Source organism: Drosophila rhopaloa, unplaced genomic scaffold, assembly GCF_018152115.1.
Source record: "Drosophila rhopaloa isolate 14029-0021.01 unplaced genomic scaffold, ASM1815211v1 contig_175, whole genome shotgun sequence".
Taxonomy (NCBI): domain Eukaryota; kingdom Metazoa; phylum Arthropoda; class Insecta; order Diptera; family Drosophilidae; genus Drosophila; species Drosophila rhopaloa.
In genome coordinates this window covers 378,638-397,773 of record NW_025335056.1, presented here as the reverse complement: position 1 = coordinate 397,773, position 19,136 = coordinate 378,638, and the positions used below count along the sequence as shown (strand labels likewise).

Genomic DNA, 19,136 nt, shown 5'->3' with positions numbered 1-19,136 from the left:
TTTCTAATTTGACTTGTTTAACTTTGACCCAAAATTGAACGTCGAGAGTCCATAACGTTACCAAACTTAAGCCGATTCCAAAGTGGCATACCTCTAAAGACTTCTGATTCGATTCTCTAAAAATCTGCATTCAAATTTTTCAATTTAACGTTGATCAAATTTTTGACCCATTTTCATGTCAGTTATTTCTAGTTTTCCGAGGACTTGTAACAGAGTGACTCAAAATTGGAATTAGAGAGTCCATAACTTTATCAAACTTAAGCCGATTCCAAAGTGGCATACCTCTAAAGACTTCTGATTCGATTCTCTAAAAATCTGCATTCAAATTTTTCAATTTAACTGTGATCAAATTTTTCACCCATTTTCATGTCAGTTATTTCTTATTTGACTTGTTTAACTTTGACCCAAAATTGAACTTCGAGAGTCCATAACTTTACCAAGCTAAAGCCGATTGCAAAGTGGCATACCTCTAAAGACTTCTGATTCGATTCTCTAAAAATCTGCATTCAAATTTTTCAATTTAAAGTTGATCAAATTTTTTAACCATTTTCATGTCAGTTATTTCTAGTTTTCCGAGGACTTCTAACAGAGTGACCCAAAATTGAACTTCGAGAGTCCATAACTTTACCAAGCTAAAGCCGATTGCAAAGTGGCATACCTCTAAAGACTTCTGATTCGATTCTCTAAAAATCTGCATTCAAATTTTTCAATTTAACGTCGATTAATTTTTTGACCCATTTTCATGTCAGTTATTTCTAATTTGACTTGTTTAACTTTGACCCAAAATTGAACGTCGAGAGTCCATAACGTTACCAAACTTAAGCCGATTCCAAAGTGGCATACCTCTAAAGACTTCTGATTCGATTCTCTAAAAATCTGCATTCAAATTTTTCAATTTAACGTTGATCAAATTTTTGACCCATTTTCATGTCAGTTATTTCTAGTTTTCCGAGGACTTGTAACAGAGTGACTCAAAATTGGACTTAGAGAGTCCATAACTTTATCAAACTTAAGCCGATTCCAAAGTGGCATACCTCTAAAGACTTCTGATTCGTTTCTCTAAAAATCTGCATTCAAATTTTTATACCCTTGCAGAGGGTATTATAATTTTGGTCAAAAGTGTGCAACGCAGTGAAGGAGACATCTCCGACCCTATAAAGTATATATATTCTTGATCAGGATCACCTCCTGAGTTGATATAGCCATGTCCGTCTGTCCGTCTGTCTGTCCGTCTATCTGTCCGTCTGTCTGTTTCTACGCGAACTAGTCTCTCAGTTTTAAAGATATCGAATTGAAACTTTGCACACACCCTTCTTTCCTTTGCACGCAGTATATAAGTCGGAACGGCCGGGATCGGCCGACTATATCCTATAGCTGCCATATAACTGATTGATCGGAAATGCCATAACTCTGCTGTTTGTTAAGTTAGGAAGTTGGGACTCTCTATGGGTATTATATTTGGCCAATCAATCCGACGTACCAAATTTCATAAGGATCGGCAGACTATATCCTATAGCTGCTATATAACTGATTGATCGGAAATGCCATAACTTTGGTGTTTGTAAAGTTAGGAAGCTGGGATTTTCTATGGGTTTTATATTTGACCAATTAATCCGACCTATTAAATTTCATAAGGATCGGACGACTATATCTTATAGCTGCCATATAACTGATTGATCGGAAATGCCATAACTTTAGTGTTTGTTAAGTTAGGAAGTTGGGATTTTCTATGGGTTTTATTTTTGCCCAATCAATCCGACATATCAAATTTCATAAGGATCGGCCGACAATATTCTAAAGCTGCCATATACATAACTGAACGATTGGAAATGCCATAACTTTGGTGTTTTTAAAGTTAGGAAGTTTGGATTTTTATGAGTATTAAGAATGCATCATATGAATAATTTTGGAGAATATAATTTGCAGAATATTCTGCAAGGGTATTTCAACTTCGGCTCCGCCCGAAGTTAGCTTTCCTTTCTTGTTCAATTTAACTTTGATCAAATTTTTCACCCATTTTCATGTCAGTTATTTCTAATTTGACTTGTTTAACGTTGACCCAAAATAGGACTTAGAGAGTCCATAACTTAACCAAACTTAAGCCGATTCCAAAGTGGCATACCTCTAAAGACTTCTGATTCGATTCTCTAAAAATCTGCATTCAAATTTTTCAATTTAACGTTGATCAAATTTTTGACCCATTTTCATGTCAGTTATTTCTAGTTTTCCGAGGACTTTTAACAGAGTGACTCAAAATTGGACTTAGAGAGTCCATAACTTTACCAAACTTAAGCCGATTCCAAAGTGGCATACCTCTAAAGACTTCTGATTCGATTCTCTAAAAATCTGAATTCAAATTTTTCAATTTAACTATGATCAAATTTTTCACCCATTTTCATGTCAGTTATTTCTTATTTGACTTGTTTAACTTTGACCCAAAATTGAACTTCGAGAGTCCATAACTTTACCAAGCTAAAGCCGATTGCAAAGTGGCATACCTCTAAAGATTTCTGATTCGATTCTCTAAAAATCTGCATTCAAATTTTTCAATTTAACGTCGATTAATTTTTTGACCCATTTTCATGTCAGTTATTTCTAGATTTCCGAGGACTTGTAACAGAGTGACTAAAAATTGGACTTAGAGAGTCCATAACTTAACCAAACTTAAGCCGATTCCAAAGTGGCATACCTCTAAAGACTTCTGATTCGATTCTCAAAAATCTGCATTTAAATTTTTCAATGTCAGTTATTTCCAATTTTCCGATGACTTGTAACAGAGTGACTCAAAATTGGACTTAGAGAATCCATAACTTAACCAAACTTAAGCCGATTCCAAAGTGGCATACCTCTAAAGACTTCTGATTTGATTCTCTAAAAATCTGCATTCAAATTTTTCAATTTAACTTTGATCAAATTTTTCACCCATTTTCATGTCAGTTATTTCTAATTTGACTTGTTTAACTTTGACCCAAAATTGAACTTCGAGAGTCCATAACTTTACCAAGCTAAAGCCGATTGCAAAGTGGCATACCTCTAAAGACTTCTGATTCGATTCTCTAAAAATCTGCATTCAAATTTTTCAATTTAACGTAGATTAATTTTTTGACCCATTTTCATGTCAGTTATTTCTAGATTTCCGAGGACTTGTAACAGAGTGACTAAAAATTGGACTTAGACAGTCCATAACTTTACCAAACTTAAGCCGATTCCAAAGTGTCATATCTCTAAAGACTTCTGATTCGATTCTCTAAAAATCTGCATTCAAATTTTTCAATTTAACTTTCATCAAAAACAACAAACAACAGCCGGAGAGTGCAGACGTGTTTTGCGCGAGCTCCGGAAAAAAACCGCTCAAAAGTGAAAAACAATAACTAAAAATACTAGAGTGGTGTAATAAAGGCAATCTTATTGCTAACAAGAAAGGAAAGTTAACTTCGGGCGGAGCCGAAGTTGATATACCCTTGCAGAATATTCTGTAAATTATATTCTTCAAAATTTGAATTGAACGTATCTACCTTTTTCAGCCACTTTTATAATGCAAGGGAGTGACAGTAACGGGCAGTAACGGTCATACAAATTACGACTGGGTTTACATGCTTTAGTTTACAACCCATTACTTTTTAGATAACAGAGACATTTTATTTAAAGAAATCCACGGGATTATCCCATTATAACTTGGTAAACAGGTCAAATTTGGCAAACGTTCAATTGGTTCAATGAACACGTGCAAGGGGCAGGAATTGTACAAAGATCCTGAACTTCGCAACCGGTAACGCAGGTATGAGTGGCTTTGTAACTGTACAATATCAGGTAATACCTTTTCTAGGACCAAAATTATTCATAACATTTAAATTGCACAACAGGTAGCACAGGTACATACAAAAACATGATTTTTTATTGCCTTTTTTAAAAGGGTCAAACTAGGGAACCTTTAAAGGATCTAGGGATAATTCTTTTTAATTTGGGATATTACCTAACTTGGCTATATATTTAGAAATCCTATATTCCGTAGATCAGTCAATGAAAAAATTTATCGAGTGACGACGTTACAAGTGCAAAAATTATTTTTTACAAGTGATACAAATTATTTTTTACAAGTGATACAAATTATTTTTTACAAGTGATAAAAATTATTTTTTACAAGTGATACAAATTATTTTTTACAAGTGATAAAAATTAAATGTAATAGCGTGCTATTCGAAACACAAACTTTGGTAAGTACATTTTACTAATAACTTTCAAATTCTAATAAAAGGTGCAGGTGATTTTATATATATATCATTTCATAATTTTTATTTTTTCATACAGCACTATAAAAAATGCCACGTGTATCACATTTGTCACAGGAGCAACGTCGCCAAGCTGCTTTAAGTCACAGTAGAGCCCGCTATGAACGGAATGCGTCCCAAATAAGAGCTCGAAACTCTCAACATATCGCCAATGTTCGCGACAATAACCCTAACTTTCGGGAGGAAAGTCGTGCTCAGGATTCCACTGCCCGCGCGCAGCGGAGAAGAAGTGAAAGGGTTCGCAACCTTGAACGAATTCGGGACGCACAAGCGCATTCAAATCGCCGGGAGGACTCTGAGGAGCGAAGACAAGAGCAGTTGCGAAACACTGCTGAGCATGCGTCTCGGAGGACTAACCCAGAAATGCGTTCTGCGGAGCGTATTGAGGATGCTGCAAGACATTCGAATCGTCGACAGAACTCTGAGGAGCGAAGACAAGAGCAGTTGCGAAACACTGCTGAGCATGCGTCTCGGAGGACTAACCCAGAAATGCGTTCCGACGGATTCGGGACATGGATGCACATTCGATCCGTCGAGAGGACCCCGAGGAGCGAAGACGAGAGCAGTTGCGAAACACTGCTGAGCACTCTACTCGGAGGACTTTTCCGGAGTTTCGAATTCCTGAACGGATCCGGGACATGGATGCACACGCGATCCGTCGAGAGGACCCCGAGGAGCGACGACGAGAGCAGTTGCGAAACACTGCTGAGCACTCTAATCGGAGGACTATTCCGGAGTACCGAAATCCTGAACGGGTTCGGGACGCCGCAGCGCGTACTATTCGGCGAGAAGACACCGAGGAGCGGCGACAAGAGCAGGTGCAAAATACTGCTGACCATGCCACTCGGAGGAACAATCCCGAATTTCGAATTTCAGAGCGGATTCGGGACGCCGCAGCACGAGCTGCTCATCGCGAGGACCCAGAGGAACGTGCAAGGGAACAGGAAAGGAACACTGGAGAGCACCGACAGCGACGAAGGGATATGGAAGACAGGCAGCGAGAACGGGAAAGGGACGCCGATAACAGGAGAGCAACCAGGAGAAATCCCATCGCTAGATCACAGGAGCAACGGATAAACACATCACAACGCCGGGAAACACGACAACAGCGGAGGATTCGGGAAGAACAAATTCGGCAAATGGCAGAGGATCGATTATTAAACTTTAGGATGGACTCACAAAATCGACTGGATGCCTCCCAAAGGCAGTCGCAAAGAAACATGGACGCAAGAGCTCAACTTTCGGAGGATGAACTGGCACGGGAACGAGGACAACAGCGAAATAGGATTCGATCATCAGCGAGGGATCTGTACCACAGGAACATTAAGGAAGGCCCAACGGCTATTTGTATTTGCTGTGGAGGAACATGGTTCCGTTCGCAGGTAAGTGGATTATCAATCCTGGCTATCTCCTCTAAATTTCCTCTCCTAAACGTTGGCAACGCCTTTTATTTGTCAAGAAAATTTCCCAGTCCGTCCGGCAAATATAACTTTTGCCACACTTGTCGTCGTGCCATTTCTCTTGGCAAACTCCCATCACTCTGCCTTTCTAATGGGTTCGATTTCCCAGAAATTCCTGAGTGCTTAAATGGACTCACCTGCCTCGAAGAACGTCTTATTTCACCGAGAATCCCTTTTATGAGGATTATTTCCCTCGGCTATGAAAGGCAATGTGGAATCAGAGGGGCAGTGGTGAATGTTCGAATTTTAGTTCCCGGTATTGTGACTGCGCTTCCACGCTCTTTCGACTCTACCCATGTCATCCAAGTCCATTTAGGAGACTAGAGCACGCGCACAATTTCAAGACTGAAACTATTCGACCCGCTCGGGTCCTTGTAGCTGTACGGTACTTAGTAAATACCGAGCTCTACAGAAAGCACAACATTTCACTAAACGAATCATGGCTAACAGAACTTCAAGGTATTCATGAAATTCCTTTTATTGCGGACGAATCTGATCGCGAAGCAGTAGAACAACTTCTTCACCAGCAGCACCACTCCCAAAATGCTTCAGAGCTCGAAGAAAATTTAAATCCCGGAGGCCATGAAACATTATTGGAAAATAATGATACTGCAATTCAGCGCATTGCATTGGCACCGGGTGAAGGCCGTCGGCCAACAAGCTTAACGCTTGACGAAGACGCAGAGGAACTTTCCTTTCCAACTATTTCTTGCGGAGAAATATTTAAAGGAAATACAACCTATGCGAAAAAAGCCAGATCCCAAATCCGTTTTTACGACCGTCGTTGCGCTGTAGTTCCAAAAGTTTTATACATGTATAAATTTTACGAAATGCAGCGCATACAAAATTCAATTTCAATTGCTTTACGTAAAAAGTCAGGAGCGGTTACCGCTGGTAATCTGCGGGATGTATCATTTGTTGACCGTCTTGTGCAACATGATGATGGCTACCACATCCTGAAAGGCTTACGGTCTGCACCAGCTCATTGGGAGGCTGAGAAAAAAAGTTATAGCCATGATTCGACAATTTGGGCTGCCAACGTTTTTCATAACTCTTTCCGCTGCTGAAACTAAGTGGAATGAACTTTTAGTTATCCTGTCTCTTCTATTGGATAATAGGGCTATAAGCGAGGAAGAAGCGGCAGCTCTTTCCAGCTCCGAAAAGGCTCGGTTAATCCGATCCGATCCAGTGACGTGCTCTCGATACTTCGATTACAGGTTGCGACAATTAATGAAATTGTTCAAAACCGATATTTTTGGGGAATTCAATCTTTCTCATTTTTATTGGAGAATCGAGTTCCAGCACAGAGGATCTCCACATTCTCATGGCATGTACTGGCTTGCTGGTGCTCCTAAGCTCGAAGACAACGAAAATACCGAGCAAGTAATAAACTTTATTGATAGGTTTATTACTACAAATGGAGACGATACTGAACTACAAGAAGTAATTCAGTATCAACGCCACAAGCATAGTGCTTCTTGCCTAAGAGAGTTACGCGGACAGGAGTTCTGCCGATTCAATATGCCATATCCTCCTATGCCCGAAACGCTTATTTTGCATCCAATAGAAGAAAACGAAGTCAATATTGAAGATCATAAAACTTTGTTTAAAAAAATTAAGGAAGCTTTAAGGACCATTTCAAATGAAGACGCAGCTTTATTTAACAATTTTGATCATTTTCTGTCCCACCTTGAAACTAATTTTGAAGCCTACAAGCTAGCCTTACGTTCCAGCTTAAAAAAGCCACAAATTTTTCTTCGCAGACAATTCTCCGACCGACTGCTCAATGCTTATAATAGAGATATTCTAGGCTTGCACAGAGCTAATATGGATATTCAATTTATCCTAGATGCGTACGCCTGTTGTAGTTATATCATTAACTACATAAACAAATCAAACAGAGGCGTATCGCAGTTGCTCCGTGAAGCCATGGCAGAAATAAGCCATGGGAATATTTCTATTAAAAGGAAATTACAGCACCTAGGGAATAAGTTTATTAACGCAACAGAAATATCGGCCCAAGAAGCAGCTTACAATATTTTGGGTCTGCATATGTCGGAGGCAAGTGAAGGTACTATTTTTGTAAACACTTGCCATCCAGACAAACGAGTTCGATTGGCTCGCTCAAATGAAGAATTAGAGCGACTTCCAAACAACTCGGTCGATATTTTTGAGCGTAATATTCTTGACCGATATGTGCAAAGGCATGAGCAGTTGGAAGGAATTTGTTTAGCAGATTTCGCAGCTTGGTACAGATTTGTCAAGCGGATTGCACGATCTGCCGCTAATCATAGGGAAGACTATGATGAAGCAAATGATGTGGAGGTAGATGACGAAGATGAAGTTGCTGAGCAAAGTTATCCACTGATGGATGGGTCTGGTTGCGTTAAGAAACGTAGGCATCCCCTGATTCTAAGGTGGGTTCGCTTTAGCATAAACTCTTCACCTTGCGATTATTTCCGAGAGCATTTAATGCTCTTCTATCCTTGGCGAAATGAAGAAGCTGAACTTCTTTCCAACGACATTGAAAACACATTCCGAGTAAACCATGAAGCCATTAAGATAATGAAAAGGAACTATGATGTGTTTGATGATATGGAGTTAGAAAGAGTTCTGGAAGATTTGCAAGAGGATAGGGAGATAATGCTCCTGATGCGGAAGAACCTGCCTCACAATTTTTAGACGAAGAGTTTAGAGCTTTGGCTGTACCAAATATAGAGCGGAACGTAAATATTCTTCAGGAGGACAATGCGATAAACAACCCTGAAGAAGACGGCGAACTTCAATTAATTAGACTCCCCCGTTAGTTTCCAATGATGACCTTTGCTCGCTAACTCGGTCCCTTAATTACAAACAAAGACTATATTATGCACATGTGATGCATAATGTTGTTAGTAAAAAATATGTTTTACGAATATGTTGGTGGAGGGGCCGGTGTAGGAAAAAGCAGACTGATTTCTACCATCTATCAGTCTGTGACTTGGCGAGCAAATAAGCTTCCTGGTGCTACGGATTCAGCAAAGGTTTTATTATGTGCTCCGACTGGAAAAGCTGCTTTTGGAATTGGAGGACTGACTCTACATTCAGTGTTTTCTCTTCCAATTAATCAGGCTTCAGGTCCCTTAAGACCTTTAAGCAATGATAGTTTAAATACAATTCATTGCAAGTTGATTGATCTCCAACTGATTATAATTGATGAAATTTCTATGGTTGGTTCTAAAATGCTTTCATTTTTGGATCAACGGCTTCGTCAAATATTCCGAAGCCCTGACTTAAGTTTTGGTGGAAAATCAATTATAGTTTTTGGAGATCTAAAGCAGCTTTCCCCAGTTGGAGACAGTTGGATATTTTCGGAGAGGACAATTAATCCTTATAGCGTTTTAGCAGGAAATAGCTTATGGAACAACTTTAAGTATTTTGAGCTCACAGAAATAATGCGCCAAAGAGGCGACCATGCATTTGCTCAAGCCCTAAATCATTTATCTGAGGCTTGCATGACAATAGCAGATATAGAGCTCCTTAAACAAAGAGTTGTTTCACCCAGCGAAGTTCCTGATGATGCCATTCATTTATTTTCTTCTAACGAAGAAGTTAATAATTACAATTCCCTAAAACTAGCGCAAATTGGGACGGAAGAATTGGTTTCCACTGCTGTTGATACAGTGAAAACTGCGAACATATCTACACGAAACAGGGAAAACACGTTAAGATATGCTCAAAATATGAAAACCTCTGAAACACAGGGTTTGCCATATGTTCTTCATCTCAAAACAACTGCTAAATATATGGTGACCGTCAATATAGACACAAGTGACGGACTTGTAAATGGAGCAACTGGTCAGCTGATGCTAATTGACCATTGCTTAGTGAATGGCTTAAATTTAGTAACGCGACTTTGGATTAAATTTTTTGAACCCACGGTTGGCACTATCGCCAGATCAAAGGTTCGGAATAGTCCCGATCCCGAATGGACTCCAATAGTAAAAGCCTCTCGAGTTTTTCAATGTGGAAGATCGGAGCATGCTTCTGTTGACCGAAAACAATTTCCAATTGTTCCTGCTGAGGCTATTACCATCCACAAAAGCCAAGGAGCAACATATAGCAAAGTCGCCGTGCATCTTAAAAGAGGCATCAAGCGAGCTTCGTTGTATGTTGGATGCAGCAGAGCCACTAGCGCATCAGGACTTTTTCTTCTAGGCGACTTTGTTCCTCCAACAAGATTTGGAGCTCAAAATGTCCAAGACGAACTTAAAAAGTTAAGAGAGGAAAAGTTTTTGACTACGCATTATGAGTTTGTGGTTAACAGAAACGAAGACATCTCCCTTTATTACCATAACGTTGAGTCTCTTCGAAGCCATCGCGAAGATATTTTTAACGACCCTATTATTTGTTGTTCAAATTTTCTTTGTTTTGTCGAAACTTGGACTCTTCCCAGCGAAGACTTTTCTTCACAAGGTTTCGACATAATAAGAAGAATTGATAGCAATCGATTGAATGGTATTGGCAAAAATGGAATTATGATTTATGCCAAACAAAATATTGCCGAAAATGTAGTTTTCTTGTTTGAGACAAATAAGTCTTTGAGCTCAAGAACTATATACCAATCAATTGCCTTCAAATATCTTAATACATCCTTCATTGTTGTTTATAGGAATCCAACGTTTCCTATAGCACAATTTCGTAATGAAGTTATGTCGGACGTAGAAAGGATACGCAGCTTAGAAAATAATAGCAAATTGGTTATTTTAGGAGATTTTAATATTTGCAGATCCACAACCACTGATCGACTTGAGGAAGCTTTAAATCAATTTAATCTAATTCCAATCAATAATTATGCAACCACGAAACATTTGACGCAAATTGATTGGATTTTTGCTGAAAGTGAGCTGGGGAATGCTGTTGCTCTTACATACAAAACGAGCTATAGTCATCATGATGGAATTTTTTTAAGTATAGATATTAAGATTTCTTTATTAATTTATTTATTAATTTAATAACTTATTTATTTATTTGAATTGTATATATTTAGGTGAAATAGAAATAGATTATTATATTGTTTCAAGATTGTGATAAATTTTTTATTTATAAAGTGCAATATAGATTAAGCTTTATAATATTTCCCTCTCGTGGATTGAGACCTTGTCGTGGTGAGGGGGCTGAGTATGTGAGGATTCATAATAAATATCACGGAAACCAGCATCAATCCTTTGTTTTAACTAGTTCATAAAAAAACAAGAAAGGAAAGTTAACTTAGGACGGAGCCGAAGTTGGATATACCCTTGCAGAATATTCTGGGGGTAAATTATATTCTTCAAAATTTGAATTGATACGTATCTACCTTTTTCAGCCACTTTTATAATGCAAGGAGTGACAGTAACGGGCAGTAACGGTCATACAAATTACGACTGGGTTTACATGCTTTAGTTTACAACCCATTACTTTTTAGATAACAGAGACATTTTATTTAAAGAAAACCACGGGATTATCCCATTATAACTTGGTAAACAGGTCAAATGTTGGCAAACGTTCAATTGGTTCAATGAACACGTGCAAGGGGCAGGAATTGTACAAAGATCCTGAACTTCGCAACCGGTAACGCAGGTATGAGTGGCTTTGTAACTGTACAATATCAGGTAATACCTTTTCTAGGACCAAAATTATTCATAACATTTAAATTGCACAACAGGTAGACAGGTACATACAAAAACATGATTTTTTATTGCCTTTTTTAAAAGGGTCAAACTAGGGAACCTTTAAAGGATCTAGGGATAATTCTTTTTAAATTTGGGATATTACCTAACTTGGCTATATATTATAGAAATCCTATATTCCGTAGATCAGTCAATGAAAAAATTTATCGAGTGACGACGTTACTTACAAGTGCAAAAATATTTTTTACAAGTGATACAAATTATTTTTTACAAGTGATACAAATTATTTTTTACAAGGGTGATAAAAATTATTTTTTACAAGTGATACAAATTATTTTTTACAAGTGATAAAAATTAAATGTAATAGCGTGCTATTTGAAACACAAACTTTGGTAAGTATATTTTACTAATAACTTTCGAATTCTCCTAAAATGGCATTCCATGTAGGTGATTTTATATATATATCATTCCATAATTTTTATTTTTTCATGCAGCGCTATAAAAAATGCCACGTGTAACACATTTGTCACAGGAGCAACGCCGCCAAGCTGCTTTAAGCCGCAGTAGAGCCCGCTATGAACGGAATGCGTCCCAAATAAGAGCTCGAAACTCTCAACATATCGCCAATGTTCGCGACAATAACCCTAACTTTCGGGAGGAAAGTCGTGCTCAGGATTCCACTGCACGCGCGCAGCGGAGAAGAAGCGAAAGGGTTCGCAACCTTGAACGAATTCGGGACGCACAAGCGCATTCAAATCGCCGGGAGGACTCTGAGGAGCGAAGACAAGAGCAGTTGCGAAACACTGCTGAGCATGCGTCTCGGAGGACTAACCCAGAAATGCGTTCTGAGGAGCGTATTCAGGATGCTGCAAGACATTCGAATCGTCGACAGAACTCTGAGGAGCGAAGACAAGAGCAGTTGCGAAACACTGCTGAGCATGCTCTCGGAGGACTAACCCAGAAATGCGTTCTGCGGAGCGTATTGAGGATGCTGCAAGACATTCGAATCGTCGACAGAACTCTGAGGAGCGAAGACAAGAGCAGTTGCGAAACACTGCTGAGCATGCGTCTCGGAGGACTAACCCAGAAATCCGTATCCTGAACGGATTCGGGACATGGATGCACATTCGATCCGTCGAGAGGACCCCGAGGAGCGAAGACAAGAGCAGTTGCGAAACACTGCTGAACACTCTACTCGGAGGGCTATTCCTGAGTTTCGAATTCCTGAACGGATTCGGGACATGGATGCACACGCGATCCGTCGAGAGGACCCCGAGGAGCGACGACGAGAGCAGTTGCGAAACACTGCTGAGCACTCTACTCGGAGGACTATTCCGGAGTACCGAAATCCTGAACGGGTACGGGACGCCGCAGCGCGTGCTATTCGTCGAGAGGTCACTGAGGAGCGGCGACAAGAGCAGGTGCAAAATACTGCTGACCATGCCTCTCGGAGGAACAATCCCGAATATCGAATTTCAGAGCGAATTCGGGACGCCGCAGCACGAGCTGCTCATCGCGAGGACCCAGAGGAACGTGCAAGGGAACAGGAAAGGAACACTGGAGAGCACCGACAGCGACGAAGGGATGTGGAAGACAGGCAGCGAGAACGGGAAAGGGACGCCGATAACAGGAGAGCAACCAGGAGAAATCCCATCGCTAGATCACAGGAGCAACGGATAAACACATCACAACGCCGGGAAACACGACAACAGCGGAGGATTCGGGAAGAACAAATTCGGCAAATGGCAGAGGATCGATTATTAAACTTTAGGATGGACTCACAAAATCGACTTGATGCCTCCCAAAGGCAGTCGCCAAGAAACATGGACGCAAGAGCTCAACTTTCGGAGGATGAACTGGAACAGGAACGAGGACAACATCGAAATAGGATTCGATCATCAGCGAGGGATCTGTACCACAGGAACATTAAGGAAGGCCCAACGGCTGTTTGTATTTGCTGTGGAGGAACATGGTTCCGTTCGCAGGTAAGTGGATTATCCATCCTGGCTATCTCCTCTAAATTTCCTCTCCTAAACGTTGGCAACGCCTTTTATTTGTCAAGAAAATTTCCCAGTCCGTCCGGCAAATATAACTTTTGCCACACTTGTCGTCGTGCCATTTCTCTTGGGTTCGATTTCCCAGAAATTCCTGAGTGCTTAAATGGACTCACCTGCCTCGAAGAACGTCTTATTTCACCGAGAATCCCTTTTATGAGGATTATTTCCCTCGGCTATGAAAGGCAATGTGGAATCAGAGGGGCAGTGGTGAATGTTCCAATTTCAGTTCCCGATATTGTGACTGCGCTTCCACGCTCTTTCGACTCTACCCATGTCATCCAAGTCCATTTAAAAAGGAGACTAGAGTACGCTCACAATTTCATGACTGAAACTATTCGACCCGCTCGGGTCCTTCTACAGAAAGCACAACATTTCACTAAACGAATCATGGCTAACAGAACTTCAAGGAATTAATGAAATTCCTTTTATTGCTGACGAATCTGATCGCGAAGCAGTAGAGCAACTTCTTCACCAGCAACACCACTCCCAAAATGCTGCAGAGCTCGAAAAAAATTTAAATCCCGGAGGCCATGAAACATTATTGGAAAATAATGATACTGCAATTCAGCGCATTGCATTGGCACCGGGTGAAGGCCGTCGGCCAACAAGCATAACGCTTGACGAAGACGCAGAGGAACTTCCCTTTCCAACTATTTCTTGCGGAGAAATATTTAAAGGAAATACAGCCTATGCGAAAAAAGCCAGATCCCAAATCCGTTTTTACGACCGTCGTTGCGCTGTAGTTCCAAAAGTTTTATACATGTATAAATTTTACGAAATGCAGCGCATACAAAATTCAATTTCAATTGCTTTACGCAAAAAGTCGGGAGCGGTTACCGCTGGTAATCTGCGGGATGAATCATTTGTTGACCGTCTTGTGCAACATGATGATGGCTACCACATCCTAAAAGGCTTACGGTCTGCACCAGCTCATTGGGAGGCTGAAAAAAAAAAGTTATAGCCATGATTCGACAATTTGGGCTGCCAACGTTTTTTATAACCCTTTCCGCTGCTGAAACTAAGTGGAATGAACTTTTAGTTATCCTGTCTCTTCTATTGGATAATAGGGCTATAAGCGAGGAAGAAGCGGCAGCTCTTTCCAGCTCCGAAAAGGCTCGGTTAATCCGATCCGATCCAGTGACGTGCTCTCGATACTTCGATTACAGGTTGCGACAATTAATGAAATTGTTCAAAACCGATATTTTTGGGGAATTCAATCTTTCTCATTTTTATTGGAGAATCGAATTCCAGCACAGAGGATCTCCGCATTCTCATGGCATGTACTGGCTTGCTGGTGCTCCTAAGCTCGAAGACGCCGAAAATACCGAGCAAGTAATAAACTTTATTGATAGGTTTATTACTACAAATGGAGACGATACTGAACTACAAGAAGTAATTCAGTATCAACGCCACAAGCATAGTGCTTCTTGCCTAAGAGAGTTACGCGGACAGGAGTTCTGCCGATTCAATATGCCATATCCTCCTATGCCCGAAACGCTTATTTTGCATCCAATAGAAGAAAACGAAGTCAATATTGAAGATCATAAAACTTTGTTTAAAAAAATTAAGGAAGCTTTAAGGTCTATTTCAAATGAAGACGCAGCTTTGTTTAACAATTTTGATCATTTTCTGTCCCACCTTGAAACTAATTTTGAAGCCTACAAGCTAGCCTTACGTTTCAGCTTAAAAAAGCCACAAATTTTTCTTCGCAGACAATTCTCCGACCGACTGCTCAATGCTTATAATAGAGATATTCTAGGCTTACACAGAGCTAATATCGATATTCAATTTATCCTAGATGCGTACGCCTGTTGTAGTTATATCATTAACTACATAAACAAATCAAACAGAGGCGTATCGCAGTTGCTCCGTGAAGCCATGGCAGAAATAAGCCATGGGAATATTTCTATTAAAATGAAATTACAGCACCTACGAAAAGGTTTATTAACGCTACAGAAATATCGGCCCAAGAAGCAGCTTACAATATTTTGGGTCTGCATATGTCGGAGGCAAGTGAAGGTACTATTTTTGTAAACTTGCCATCCAGACAAACGAGTTCGATTGGCTCGCTCAAATGAAGAATTAGAGCGACTTCCAAACAACTCGGTGGATATTTTTGAGCGTAATATTCTTGACCGATATGTGCAAAGGCATGAGCAGTTGGAAGGAATTTGTTTAGCAGATTTCGCAGCTTGGTACAGATTTGTCAAGCGGATTGCACGATCTGCCGCTAATCATTGGGAAGACTATGATGAAGCAAATGATGTGGAAGTAGATGACGAAGATGAAGTTGCTAAGCAAAGTTATCCTCTGATGGATGGGTCTGGTTGCGTTAAGAAACGTAGGCATCCCCTGATTCTAAGGTGGGTTCGCTTTAGCATAAACTCTTCACTTTCCGATTATTTCCGAGAGCATTTAATGCTCTTTTATCCTTGGCGAAATGAAGAAGCTGAACTTCTTTCCAACGACATTGCAAAGGTTTTATTATGTGCTCCGAGTGGAAAAGCGGTTTTTGGAATTGGATGACTGACTCTGCATTCAGTGTTTTCTCTTCCAATTAATCAGGCTTCAGGTCCCTTAAGACCGTTAAGCAATGATAGTTTAAATACAATTCATTGCAAGTTGATTGATCTCCAACTGATTATAATTGATGAAATTTCTATGGTTGGTTCTAAAATGCTTTCATTTTTGGATCAACGGCTTCGTCAAATATTCCGAAGCCCTGACTTAAGTTTTGGTGGAAAATCAATTATAGTTTTTGGAGATCTAAAGCAGCTTTCCCCAGTTGGAGACAGTTGGATATTTTCGGAGAGGACAATTAATCCTTATAGCGTTTTAGCAGGAAATAGCTTATGGAACAACTTTAAGTATTTTGAGCTCTCGGAAATAATGCGCCAAAGAGGCGACCATGCATTTGCTCAAGCCCTAAATCATTTATCTGAAACTTGCATGACAATAGCAGATATAGAGCTCCTTAAACAAAGAGTTGTTTCACCCAGCGAAGTTCCTGATGATGCCATTCATTTATTTTCTTCTAACGAAGAAGTTAATAATTACAATTCCCTAAAACTAGCGCAAATTGGGACGGAAGAATTGGTTTCCACTGCTGTTGATACAGTGAAAACTGCGAACATATCTACACGAAACAGGGAAAACAAGTTAAGATATGCTCAAAATATGAAAACCTCTGAAACACAGGGTTTGCCATATGTTCTTCATCTCAAAACAACTGCTAAATATATGGTGACCGTCAATATAGACACAAGTGACGGACTTGTAAATGGAGCAACTGGTCAGCTGATGCTAATAGACCATTGCTTAGTGAATGGCTTAAATTTAGTAACGCGACTGTGGATTAAATTTTTTGAACCCACGGTTGGCACTATCGCCAGATCAAAGGTTCGGAATAGTCCCGATCCCGAATGGACTCCAATAGTAAAAGCCTCTCGAGTTTTTCAATGTGGAAGATCGGAGCATGCTTCTGTTGACCGAAAACAATTTCCAATTGTTCCTGAGATTTCTGATTAAACCGTCGTCGCATGCAGACGTGTATTTATTGTGCTCCGGGAAAAAATATTCAATAAAATCACAAAAGTGCAGTGACCGTTTTAATAATCTACTATAACGCGAAAAGACGCTTTCTGCGATGAAATCGCGAATGTTTATATTGATTGGTCATTTAATTAATATAAAACTTAACACTTAAAACTCTAATTAACTTTACCACGAATACAATGAGTCTGAACGACGTTCGCACGCAACGTCAACGTGAGCAAGACGAGAGACGGCTCTCAGTACAAAGAAATAACGCTTACTTCTCTTTTAAAGCAACCGAAAATAATGCAAGCTCTGATCAAGCGCGGGCAATTACCCCCAACTTGACCGAGTTCTTAAACGTATCGAGCGAGAGAGCGCGTTCTTGCTCCCCCTCGCTACCATCGACGTCTCTGCGGCCAAAGAGCGCTGCAAGTGCTCCAATGCAGGTATGCAATAACCTAAGCTCATCAGCAGTAACTAGCACCGCAATTTCTTTAACAACGTCAACTGTAACTACAACAACAACTGCAACAGTATCGACTGCTCGTTTAATGACATCATCAGCTAGCAGCGCAAATATTAATACGTCTGCCACTGCGCTGCCCGAAAAACAGAACAAAACCAATGAATGTACTAAGCCGGCTGTGCAGACTGGTATGGATCGCTACATCCAAATCAAAAGGAAGCTGAGCCCTCTAAATTCTCAACGCAAAATAACCCGTAACAATGCTAGCCTAGCTGGAATAGAAATGCCCACGAACTCAAACCGATTTAAAATCTTGGAAGACGCCTATGACGTTGAGGCGGCCGAATCCACTGAAGTCGAGAAAAGGAAGCCAAAACCTCCGCCTATTTATATTCGAGAAAAAAGTTCCAATGTTCTTGTCAACAAAATTATCGAGCTTATTGGAAAGGATAACTTCCACATAATACCTCTAGTAAAGGGCAACATCCAGGAAACAAAGGTTCAAATGAAGTCTGAAGATAATTACAGAGTATTATCGAAATATCTTTCCGAGAATAAAAAGAACTTTTACACGTATCAGCTAAAAAGTAGCAAGGGCCTGCAAGTCGTACTTAAGGGCATAGAGTCCGACGTAACGCCTGCAGAGATAACAAAGGCGCTTCAAGAGAAGGGATTTAACGCTAAGACAGTCTTCAACATCCTTAACAGGGATAGAAAGCCGCAGCCACTCTTTAAGGTTGAGCTCGAACCAGAAAATAAGCCCCTAAAGAAATACGAAGTGCACCCCATTTACAATCTTCAGTTCCTGCTGCACCGCAGAATTACAGTTGAGGAACCGCACAAACGCAATGGCCCGGTACAATGTGCGAACTGCCAAGAATATGGCCATACAAGGTCATACTGTAAACTGCGCCCGGTGTGTGTAGTTTGTGGAGATCTTCATGACTCCGCACACTGCCCAACGAGCAAAGATGACTGCAACTCGAAAAAGTGCGGCAACTGCGGTGGCAATCACACTGCTAACTACAGAGGCTGCCCTGTTTACAAGGAGCTGAAAAGTCGCATCCACCAGAGAGGAACTGCCGCCCGCACCCAAAATAAACAGATGACAGCTTCCAGATCAAACCCTGAAGTCTTCTTCTCGACTGCAGCCAGATCCTCACTAGGACCCTTAAACTCTGATAAAAATGTGACTTACGCAAGCGCTTTAAAATCAGGACTGGCTAACCCTGTCTCAAAAAGTTCATTTCTGCAATCAGCATACCAAGAACCGAACACGGCTCAGCAGCAACAATTCCCGGAGCAGTCAAAAAGCAACTTCGAAGATATGATATACAGCCTGCAGCAAAGCCTTACGGAGTTTATGTCGTTTATGCGCACAACTATGCAAGATTTAATGCGAAACCAAAATCTACTGATTCAAATGCTGGTTTCACAACAATCCAAATAATGACTTCCCTAAGGATATCTACGTGGAACGCTAACGGCGTCTCACAGCATAAACTTGAGTTAGCTCAATTCCTACTCGACAACCATATCGACGTAATGCTGCTTTCAGAAACACACCTTACAAATAAATACAATTTTCAACTACGAGGTTACTCATTTTACGGAACAAATCATCCAGATGGTAAAGCACATGGTGGGACTGGAATTCTAATCAGAAGCCGTATTAA

General features: G+C 40.4%; 1 protein-coding gene across 1 annotated transcript in view; it reads left to right on the top strand.

The window, feature by feature from the left end:
* The first annotated feature begins 3,716 nt into the window (after positions 1-3,716).
* LOC123037559 (trichohyalin-like) overlaps positions 3,717-19,136 on the top strand; it is a 31,829-nt gene continuing 16,409 nt past the window's right edge. The window contains exons 1-3 of the mRNA XM_044458807.1: positions 3,717-3,769; positions 5,014-5,671; positions 12,741-13,385. Coding sequence (XP_044314742.1) covers positions 3,717-3,769; positions 5,014-5,671; positions 12,741-13,385 — 1,356 coding nt within the window. The remainder of the gene's footprint in view (positions 3,770-5,013; positions 5,672-12,740; positions 13,386-19,136) is intronic.